Raw genomic sequence first — 11,553 nt, forward strand, 5'->3', positions numbered from 1 at the left:
TGTCGCAGTGGCATGAAGACTCCATTCTACTCTATTCTGTCACAGTGGCATGAAGACTCCATTCTACTCTATTCTGTCGCAGTGGCATGAAGACTCCATTCTACTCTATTCTGTCGCAGTGGCATGAAGACTCCATTCTACTCTATTCTGTCGCAGTGGCATGAAGACTCCATTCTATTCTATTCTGTCGCAGTGGCATGAAGACTCCATTCTATTCTATTCTGTCGCAGTGGCATGAAGACTCCATTCTATTCTATTCTGTCGCAGTGGCATGAAGACTCCATTCTACTCTATTCTGTCGCAGTGGCATGAAGACTCCATTCTACTCTATTCTGTCGCAGTGGCATGAAGACTCCATTCTATTCTATTCTGTCGCAGTGGCATGAAGACTCCATTCTACTCTATTCTGTCGCAGTGGCATGAAGACTCCATTCTATTCTATTCTGTCGCAGTGGCATGAAGACTCCATTCTATTCTATTCTGTCGCAGTGGCATGAAGACTCCATTCTACTCTATTCTGTCGCAGTGGCATGAAGACTCCATTCTACTCTATTCTGTCGCTGTGGCATGAAGACTCCATTCTACTCTATTCTGTCGCAGTGGCATGAAGACTCCATTCTACTCTATTCTGTCGCAGTGGCATGAAGACTCCATTCTATTCTATTCTGTCGCAGTGGCATGAAGACTCCATTCTATTCTATTCTGTCGCAGTGGCATGAAGACTCCATTCTACTCTATTCTGTCGCAGTGGCATGAAGACTCCATTCTACTCTATTCTGTCGCAGTGGCATGAAGACTCCATTCTACTCTATTCTGTCGCAGTGGCATGAAGACTCCATTCTACTCTATTCTGTCGCAGTGGCATGAAGACTCCATTCTACTCTATTCTGTCGCTGTGGCATGAAGACTCCATTCTACTCTATTCTGTCGCAGTGGCATGAAGACTCCATTCTATTCTATTCTGTCGCAGTGGCATGAAGACTCCATTCTACTCTATTCTGTCGCAGTGGCATGAAGACTCCATTCTATTCTATTCTGTCGCTGTGGCATGAAGACTCCATTCTACTCTATTCTGTCGCAGTGGCATGAAGACTCCATTCTATTCTATTCTGTCGCAGTGGCATGAAGACTCCATTCTACTCTATTCTGTCGCAGTGGCATGAAGACTCCATTCTATTCTATTCTGTCGCAGTGGCATGAAGACTCCATTCTACTCTATTCTGTCGCAGTGGCATGAAGACTCCATTCTACTCTATTCTGTCGCAGTGGCATGAAGACTCCATTCTACTCTATTCTGTCGCAGTGGCATGAAGACTCCATTCTATTCTATTCTGTCGCAGTGGCATGAAGACTCCATTCTACTCTATTCTGTCGCAGTGGCATGAAGACTCCATTCTACTCTATTCTGTCGCAGTGGCATGAAGACTCCATTCTACTCTACTCTGTCGCTGTGGCATGAAGACTCCATTCTACTCTATTCTGTCGCTGTGGCATGAAGACTCCATTCTACTCTATTCTGTCGCAGTGGCATGAAGACTCCATTCTACTCTATTCTGTCGCTGTGGCATGAAGACTCCATTCTACTCTACTCTGTCGCTGTGGCATGAAGACTCCATTCTATTCTATTCTGTCGCTGTGGCATGAAGACTCCATTCTACTCTATTCTGTCGCAGTGGCATGAAGACTCCATTCTACTCTATTCTGTCGCAGTGGCATGAAGACTCCATTCTATTCTATTGCTTTCTATTCTGTTATGTCACTGTGGCTTAAGGATTCTGTTGAATTTTATTACACTGTGTGTAATTAAAAATATATATCAGAAATCCATATAATGATCCATTATATATTCTGTTATGTTCTTGCATTATAAGTACCCTGCAGTTCCCCTTATAGCCACTAGGCGGCAGGAGAGACTTAAGCGAATCAGCGTGGCGCGAACTTTCACATCCCATAGTCCATTGCTGGGGCAGCTTCGACGTGCAGCGCGGAAAAATAAAATGGCGGAAGAGGCGCCGCTATGTACCGAAACACATAGACATTAACCATGACATTAAACACCACAAACATTAAACCACAGTTTCAGAAACCTGAGTCTATCTGCAACGTGTTTATGTCCACGCAACGACGCCCTTTCATATGTTCTCCCAATGCCGACAATTAGCGTTTAGCTTTGCTAACTAGCATGCTATCGCTAGTTCGATGCTAGCTAATGTAGTTCTCTCTGCAGGATTACTCCGCAGTGTTTATCACCAACATGGCGATGGTTCAACTCCTTCCTACTGTAGGTACCCGGGGGTTTTCCACTGTAATTACAGAAAAGTGAAACAGGAAGGGAAACTATCTAAGCTTCAGACAAAAATCTGGCTGTTTTTAGTCTTTAAGGGATGAAATTTGACCAAAATGTCATACCATGATATCTTCCTGATGCACGATATATCGTGATATTTAGTTTGGTTTACAGAGTGGCAACAAAACACCAGTATCACACTGAAATATTTGAATGAATTTACTTCTAAATGTTTTGTTTAATTGGTTTAGTTACTTTTAGACAGCATTCCTTTCTTTTTAACTGTCATTCCGACCATTAGTTCATCTGAATATTTTGTATTCGTTTCCACAATGTCCAGTCAGTTTCACGTTGACCAATACCAATTTATATCATATATTTTTGTTTTTTTGATGCTCACACTTCCATCCATTTTCTATACTCGCTTTATTTCTAATTAGGGTCATAGGGATCTGCTGGAGTCTATCCCAGCACACATTGGGTGAAAGGCAGGGGTACACCCTGGACAGGTCACCAGTCCATCACAGGGTCACACATATAGACAGACAATCACACACACTCACACTCACTCCTATGGGCAAATTAGAATTACCAATCAACCTAATGTACATGTTTTTGGACTGTGGGAGGAAACCAGAGTAAACCGGAGTAAACCCACACAGGCATGGGGAGGTGCTCACACTTTGTAATTTTAATTGAAATTTTTTGTCTAATACAATGCAGTCAACATTACCATTTAAAATATGATATTTCTTGACGATTTCAAGTTGGTTGGAAATGTTCCTGATACAAAAGATCTATCACCAAGTTCACACAAAACAGAATAAAACAGCAGCTGTTTTGGGAACAACTATATGTTGAATATTTACTAGAAATGTATTTATATTTTCAGTATCTGAAATGAAAATCCAGCTTATACAAGCTTAACGCTTAATGTACTAAAAAAAATTAACCTAGTGAAATTCAGTCAGTTTCCGTGAGTACATGTGTGTGAATGACAGGGAGGGAAGTGGAACAGTAAGATTACAGGGTGAAGAGGTGAAGAAGGTACAGGAGTTTTAGTACTTGGGGTCAACAGTCCAGAGTAATGGAGAGTGTGGGAAAGAGGTAAAGAAGCAAGTGCAGGTGGGTTGGAATGGATGGAGAAAGGTGTTGGGAGTTCTGTGATATCAGCGAGAATCAAGGGGAAGGTGTACAGGACAGTGGTGAGACCGGCCATGCTGTATGGTTTAGAGACAGTGTCACTGAGGAAGAGACAGGAGTCAGAGCTGAAGATGTTGAGGTTCTCTTTGGGAGGGACACGATTGGACAGGATTTGGAACGAGTACATCAGAGGGACAGCTCATGTTGGACGTTTGGGGGAGAAAGTTAGGGAGGACAGATTAAGATGGTTTGGACATGTCCAGAGGAGGGAGAGTGAGTATATCGGTAGGAGAATGTTGGACATGGAGCTGCCAGGCAGGAGGCAAAGAGGAAGGCCAAAGAGGAGGTATAAGGATTGAATAAATGAGGATATGGAAACTCCTGAAGGGAAAAGCCGAAAGAAGAAAAAGATTGGGTATGCTAATTCTAGCTAGCTAGCATTAGATTAGCCTAAAAAGAATTGAAGGAAATTTTTCTGATCAAATATTTTCACTGTAGGCAAAAAGTCACACAAAATAATATTACTGGAGTCGAAAAGAAAAAGTTGCTGATGTTACACAACAGGTAAGGAACATGACAGCTCGTCCTTTTCCAGCTATAAAGTTGTTCAGATGACGGTAAGTGAGCTAAAGTGAATGAGGGATCAGTTGCAGAAGGAAATGCAAATAGAAAAATGACATATTTTAAGGAAAGCTTATTAAAGGTTATAATTTGGTTATTGTTTTGTTTCTTCAAGGACGTAAGAATTGATGGATATTTTTCGTTATAGTTTGTGCACCAAAAGTGACACTTCAGTTCTGAGGCTTTACACACCTGAAAAAAAATCAGTTCATTTTCTTTCTGTTTTATTTAAATTTTTAAAGGCTAGATGAAATTGCATGCCTGAGGCTTGTGTGTGTGTGTGTGTGTGTGTGTGTGTGTGTGTGTAGCCTTAGGACCTAGGAGCCTGTTTAAAAAAAGTGTAAGTAGATGGCAGATGACATGACAGACACAGATGAATTACACCACATGCAGTAATGTGGCTGTGAGATTCCCAGTGCTTGTGCTTGCGAACGCTGTGGATTGTGTATGGGCCTGATTAGTATGCTGCTTATTATGCTTATGGAGTTTTTTATGGGCCTTCTGTCATTCTCAAATCACAAAAATGACTCCAGCCAGCCATTTTGGATGTGGAATATCATGTCACTCAACCTGCTCCACAACACACACATTAACATTCTGAAGCTTCACACACACACACCCCCCCCCCTGTAGACATGACATCAGCGTCCCAGGTCAGACGATCGATACACACAGAGTCCACAGAGCCCATTATAGTGTCAACAGCTTTTCTGAGTGCGGAAACACACACACATTTTACTAAAGCAGTGTGTATGTGAAGAAATCCAGCTCTCAGGCAACCTCAAACTGCCAATCAAAATAGGGAAGCAAATACGTTAAGTGAGCTTCAGGTTTAAGCCCCTGCTGCTTAAAAGAAGGTGGTTTAGCAAATCTGGTGCTAATTTATTGATTGTTGTATTGTATTTTCATAGGAATATGAGGAGTTATAGATGAAGAGCTGCTCTGGTGTCTCAGGGGACATTGTAGTTTCTGGCACAGTCACAAAAACACCAACACTCATTTAGACAGAGTTGTGTGTTAACAGTGATATTAACATGACAGTTGAAGCTTTGGAAGCTTATCAGATTAATCAGGGTGTACAGCTCTGAGTAAAGCAGGAGGTTTTTTTTGCCTCTTTAGTAGAGGCCATGACCCAGAGCCATTAGTTCTACACTACCAAATGAAAAGCAGCTCATAGAGTGCTAATAATTTACAGCACACTGATGAAATGACCGAATTAAGATGAATATCACAGGCTTTCTGAACTAACAAAGCCCTTACCCAATGTCCCAAAGCAACGCTTCCTGTAAATCGAACAATTCTTCAGGTAGCACAGACAAGCAGCAAATGAAACAGAGAAGTCAAGTACAACTCACAAAATAAAAGTCAGGTTTATTGTTGAACAAACTTCACACACACAGACAGGCCAAGGTAAAACAAATGCAAACGAAAAACAATAAGAAGTAACTCCTTTTCTTTGGCCTAGCCCTCCCATACAAACGAAACAAAAAACCGAAACAAAACTAGTTTTATGGTACAACTAAAGTTCGTACATAAAATCTGACTGGAATGCTCAGAGTTAAATGGCTGATTTTTATAAACGTTTCTGTTTCCAAAGTTTGCGAGACATGGTCAAACAAGTAAAATTTCATAAAGAAGCACCGTTTTGGTCAGAGGAGATCGCGATCAAGTGACTGGATCCCTTAACAATATGTACAAAAATATAAAATGTAAATAAAAATACAAACAAATCCTCGTCTTGTGAACTTTGTCGTCGTGTTGGGGATCTGGATGGTGGACTTTTCCCTCTAGAAAATTTTGCACTGGGGGGGAATAGTGGGTGGAACTTGGGGGGGAAAAAATGACCATGTTTGATGTTTTTGAGTCCTTTATGCCACTGGCTCCAACAAACGTGCTGAAGATGAAATCTACACCGGATCAGTAGCATCCAACAATCCTTTTAGTCGTCCTCGTCTGGCTTCTGTTTCTTCGGGTCGACTTCATCCTGGTCAGGACAAAAGCCACGGATTAGAAAAGAAGTAAAATTCCAAAAATTCAAGCACCTTCTAAACGATGCTCAGCTGCATATCCTCACCTCATCATCATCAGCTCCTCGTTTCAATCCTCCACCCAGTTCGTCTTCCTCATCTTCTTCCTCATCTTCATCTCCTGCAATAAGAACGTCAATATTGGTCAGATTTACACTCAATGACACCCAGGGTTCACGAGAGGCATCAACGAGAAGCTAAATCGAAGCATTGACACTCACCCTCTCCGTCTTCATCCTCATCTTCCTCATCTACTTCCTCCTCCTCATCGTCCTCATCGATCTCAGGCTCTCCGTTCTCCTCATTCTCCTGAAAACAAACATTTTTCTGTTATAGTAAGACTGCTCCTCGGTCAGCCGATAAACAAATCTCGACTCAAATGAATTGCTTTGTATGCTGTACCTTTCCATTAGTGGCCTCCTTTCCATTTTCCTTCTCCTCAAGGAGCTTCTTCTCCTTCAAGTCCTGTAAAATGATTAAACATACCCATTAACACAATGCCTTGTTAGAGGAGAGTGCCCCGGCTATTTAAAACCATCATTACGTTCAATGGACTTCAGCCAAGATAGTGTGTGTGTGTGTGAAGGAGGAGGGAGCACGAGCGCCCTCTGTGAGGTTGCACGTAAAAGTGCAGCCATGATCAGGAACAATGCCATTGGCTGACACGGTGCCTTTCCAGCTGTCAATCATATGGCGCAAAGACCCGCCTACTTAAGAGTTAGATTATTTGTAATACGACACCTCGGTGTTATGGAGATACCATGGGTATTGTAGTTCGGGTAATTTCGTGAACGCCATATGCTACGAGGAGGACACACCCGTGGAGCACATCGCAAAAAAAAGGGACGGTCGTTAAGATTCAGGCGAGTCAGGGGTGGGAAAACAAGCTGACTTGGAAGACTTTGAAAGGACAAAGAAGGCCTGACGCATGGCTCTCGCTCTTTCTTTTCTCTCAACATCATTTCCGAGACCATAACCATGAAAAATGCACACTGCGCCCTCGTGCGCCAAACCGGAGCGCGCCGCCATTATCGCGCACACACACACTACCGCACTACACGGTATGGACGCGGAGTGCGCAAAGAGTGCACAGAGCAAAAAGGCTGCGTACTATTTAGTACAGTATGCGGTTTGGTGCACAGCCAGAAGAGCTCGATCCACTCCCCCTCCTTCCTTCCTTCACTCCCTCCCTCCTGCCTACTTTCACGCATCTACCGGATTTAGGTCGAGAGGAGCGAACTGGAGGCGGTCAGTCACTTTATCCGGCTTTTCATCGAAACGTGGTCAACTAGAAGACTGCAGATGATTCACTTTATATGCTTCTAAAGTCGAGAAAACCTTACAGCCGGAAAGAACGGAGCGGAAATTAGCTAAATGCAACATTTGGGCTGTTTATCAAGCACGAGCGACTAATCAATTCACTGCAACGCTACTATTATGATTATGAATATAAATATTTCCAGCAGCTGTAATGTTACGCGTTTCACTCCTCTCTGATACCGGGGGTAATACAAATGATACTTTCGACACATCTCCGCTAATAGAAGTAATCTTAAATAGCCTAATGTAGGATCTTAAGAGTGCATGCATTAAACCGGAGCATCATCAGGGGTTATCTAGTCTTGTTACGAAATGAAAGAAGGAAAAAAATGCATAACTAAATATCCTAGCTACAAACTAACATCACGTCCAAATTGTAAACTCGGAAGTAACAAGATATCAGATACGGCGCTTCTTGAACACGAGAGAGAGAGAGAGATAAATAAATAAACCGATCTATAGTCTATTAATAGACAGGAAGATGCGAGTGATGATATATAAAACGCGGGTGTTTAGAATGAAAAGATATTTAAGAAAGAAAGAAAGAAAGAAAGAAAGAAAGAAAGAAAGAAGCTCGAGCCGTCACACACTCCAACTTGTAATCTCAGGATCAGACGACGGAACATCCGAAAAATAATTCATCAAGTTATAAAAGCAGTAACAATGTTAAAGTTGCCGAGAAGGTGCACATCGATACGGGCCTAATAATAAATCAAACTAATCACGTTAGAAGAGGAGGATGGGGGGGGGGGGGGGGGTTAGTAAATAAATAAAAATCAACGCGCGAGTGATTTGCAGTAGTAGTAGGAATGATCATGTCGGCGATAATAATAAGAATGATGATCATAATCATCTCCGGTGGCGACGCTCCGGTTCAAAGAGGAACCGAGAACCGACTGTGGCTTATAAACAAAGAACCCGCGCGCAATGTTAGCCGTAGCAGGGCACATTCAGGACAATAAGAACAATATTTGTATTTCAAATTGGTTGACCAATCCATCAGCTTGAGGTATTGAAGCTTTAACACGGGTCTCACGGGGTTTTCTTTTCCTTTTCCCCCCACTCGGACGCTACCGTGGGTTCTCCGTCGGTGTCGGCGCGCAAAACCCCGTAAATAAAAATGAATGAAAAAAAAGGATTTATTACGCTTTTCTATGTTTCTTACCTTGGCGGAGATTTCCGTCGCGGAATCTACCTTGGTGTCTGCCATGGTTTATATTGACTAATAATATAAATAATACCGGGGAAAAGAAAAACACGCAAGAAAACACTTAAAGTAAATCCGCCTCGCGCTGATCCTCAATCAATTCTAAGCTGTTTATTATCTAGCTCTTCTAAGCTAATGCCGTCGGCATGCGAGGTGGGAGGCTTTAATATAGATTTGTGGGCGGAGCCAGAACAGATAGGGACGGACATCTGGATACGATTGGCTTGTGCCGTGGATGGAGGCTTGGCCTACTACGCCATAAGAGTGGAACAATGGATGGGGTTTCTAAACGGAAAAAAAGGACACGCCTCCTGAACTGAACCGCTAATTCAACTGAACAAGAAGAGGAGGAAGAAGAAAAAGAAGAAGAGGACGAAAAAGACACACCCCCTGCTTAAAAAAAAAAGAAAAAGAAAAAGAGGGAAAAAAACCTTCCGTACTGTAGACACAGATATAGCATATAGACTAGATTTCCTTAATGATCACGTCCGGTGATTTTCAGAGGAGGCGTGCTTATAAAAGATGAAATATTTTACCGAGAGAAATACACCACCATGGTGTGAACCCGACTGATCAGGTTCGGTAGGTTATAATAAGTTGAATCAGGTGTGTTAGAGCGGGAAAATGCAGTGAAAAGGAAACTCAGGACCAGGATTCAAAAAAACAGAAGAAAACACGCGCGCACACACACGCACGCACGCGCTTGCGCGCACAGTTAAAGAAGTGGCTTTTAAGGGAAAGGATGTTTTAGTGTCTGGTGCAGTCTGTATTCATTCTCCTCCCTTTTCCGTGATCTTGCTTTGACAAAGGAGGTCGATTAAAGAAAAGAGCAAAAAAAAAAAAAGTTTCTTCCGAAGGCGTCTTCCAAGTCTTTTAGCATGTGTTTAATTTCACCAACACGGAAATTCCAACCAAATTGTTTTGATATGTGTCTTAGGGTTGCATCAAGGTGACAAAAAAAATCCCCGTGAGTGGACTGCGGGAGTGTGATGTCGGGGTCAGTAAAGCTTTAGAACAAGCTGTATGAAGGTTATTCATTTAAAAATAATCCTTTACGTAAGCTTTTTTTTCCTTTACTAGATTTAGTTACAGATCATTAGAACAAAGCAGAAGGCGTCAGGCGGCGAACATAACAAGCAGGAGGAGGAGGAGGAAGAGGAGGAAGGTGGGGGTTTCGTGGACTAATTCATCATAACCTACATTTAAATTTCTACTTTGATGACGACGCCATTTGCAGCGAGACGACGCACATTGGCGAGTCCGACAGCCCCAGGACGCGCGCGTCACGGCCCGCGCGGAGCCGATTGGTCGCGCTGAGTGTCAGTCAAACGGTGCTCGCGCGCAGTACGAGGGAAATCCCGGAAAGCGGGATTACGGCGCAGGAACCGAACTCGATGGCGAAATTGAATTAGGTTGTGTTAAACATGTTACATATGTAATTAAGGCTTTAGCAAGGTGCACAAAATGGCGTTAGGGTTCCATTTAAAATGATTTCCTGTCACACAGGTCTAAATTTGTGACCCGTACTCAGCAGTCTGTGACGAAACGTAGTGTGTTAATGGATTTTGCTCTTCATGAAGTTGTGTGGGGCAAATAACTAATCATTAGAAAAGTGATCACCAAAGCCTAATCAAACATTCATCATAATAATCAAACACCATTACAACAGCAAGAAACAAATACTGTTGTCCAGAAAAGGCTGTACATACAGTTTATGATGACATCCAGGCAGAGCACTTTAGATTCACAGTATTTGGACAACACCTTTATCCAGAAAGGCTTACAATTTGTAGATTGAAAAGCCCAGAAATGGGAGCTTGGTAGACCTGGGATTCAAACTCACAATCTTCTGAGCATGAAGCCAACACCTTAACCACTAAGCTACCTCATCCTGTATTTAAGGGAGTTGTGTATTGATAAAACATTTTTAATCCACACAGGTGCGTTCATTGCTCACAGACATCCTCCATCCATCCATATTGTATACCCGCTTTACTCCTAATTAGGCAGTGGTACACCCTGGACAGGTAACCAGTCCATCACAGGGCCACACATATAGACAGACAACCACACACACTCACGGGCAATTTAGAATTACCAATCAACCTAATGTACATGTTTTGGACTGTGGAGTACCTGGAGTAAACCCACACAGGAACGAGGAGAACATACAAACTCCACACAGAAAGGCCCCTGCCTGTTCGAACCCAGGACCTTCTTGCTGTGAGGCAACAGTGCTAACCACTAAGCACAATCTTCAGTATGCTAACTGCATTTCCCTTCCCTCTTTTGTTGACTGCTTCAACAAAATCCTCTAACCCTGTAGGCTGATTGGCATCTCTATATTGCCTGTAGTGTGTGAATGTGTGTGTGTTTGTGAGTGTGTTTGTGTCCTCCGATAGGTTGGCGCCCTGTCCAGGGAATCCCCGGGGATAGACTCCTGGTTGTCTGTGACCCTGTGTCGGATAAACACTACAGTGGATGGACGGATGGATGTTTGGGTCACGCTGATGAGGAGTCATGAGGTGAAGTTTAAGTGTAGATTCTCAGCCCTTCCTTCTTGTACACACACACACACATATATTTGGTAAAAGGTAATCAAACATAGAAATTCTGTACAAAAATTGCTTATATTGCTATTGTATTGTACAGAAAATCAAAATATTTCTAAAGTACAAAAAAATGTTGTAATTCTTTTGGCATTAAATCCAAAGACATCGCCTGTCATGAAGCTGGGAGAACAGACAGCTCACTGGGCTGTTAGTTGTAGTGTTGTGGTGTAGTAATGATGGTGTTAGCTGGTGTAGTAATGCCGTTTTAATCATTAACTCCACTGTTCAGTTGAAAAGAAAATCGGCTGTTTACTTCATCTATCTCACTTTAAAGCTGCAGAGAAGGCTGAAAAGGCGTTAGGAGGTCATGACAAGGACAGAATTATTTAAGGAATG

The 11,553-nt window shown here is 42.5% G+C and overlaps 1 protein-coding gene across 1 annotated transcript; it reads right to left on the reverse strand.

The window, feature by feature from the left end:
• Nucleotides 1-5,396: 5,396 nt before the first annotated feature.
• On the reverse strand, nt 5,397-8,745 carry ptmab (prothymosin alpha b). The gene is made up of 5 exons (XM_058418860.1): nt 8,564-8,745; nt 6,481-6,543; nt 6,300-6,387; nt 6,126-6,199; nt 5,397-6,035 (listed from the first exon to the last, which is right to left on the reverse strand). The coding sequence occupies exons 1-5, from the start codon at nt 8,606-8,608 to the stop codon at nt 5,991-5,993; spliced, it is 315 nt and encodes a 104-aa protein (XP_058274843.1). The 5' UTR covers nt 8,609-8,745; the 3' UTR covers nt 5,397-5,990.
• Between the last annotated feature and the right edge of the window lie 2,808 nt (nt 8,746-11,553).

This window comes from Hemibagrus wyckioides, linkage group LG20, assembly GCF_019097595.1.
Source record: "Hemibagrus wyckioides isolate EC202008001 linkage group LG20, SWU_Hwy_1.0, whole genome shotgun sequence".
Classification (NCBI taxonomy): Eukaryota; Metazoa; Chordata; class Actinopteri; order Siluriformes; family Bagridae; genus Hemibagrus; species Hemibagrus wyckioides.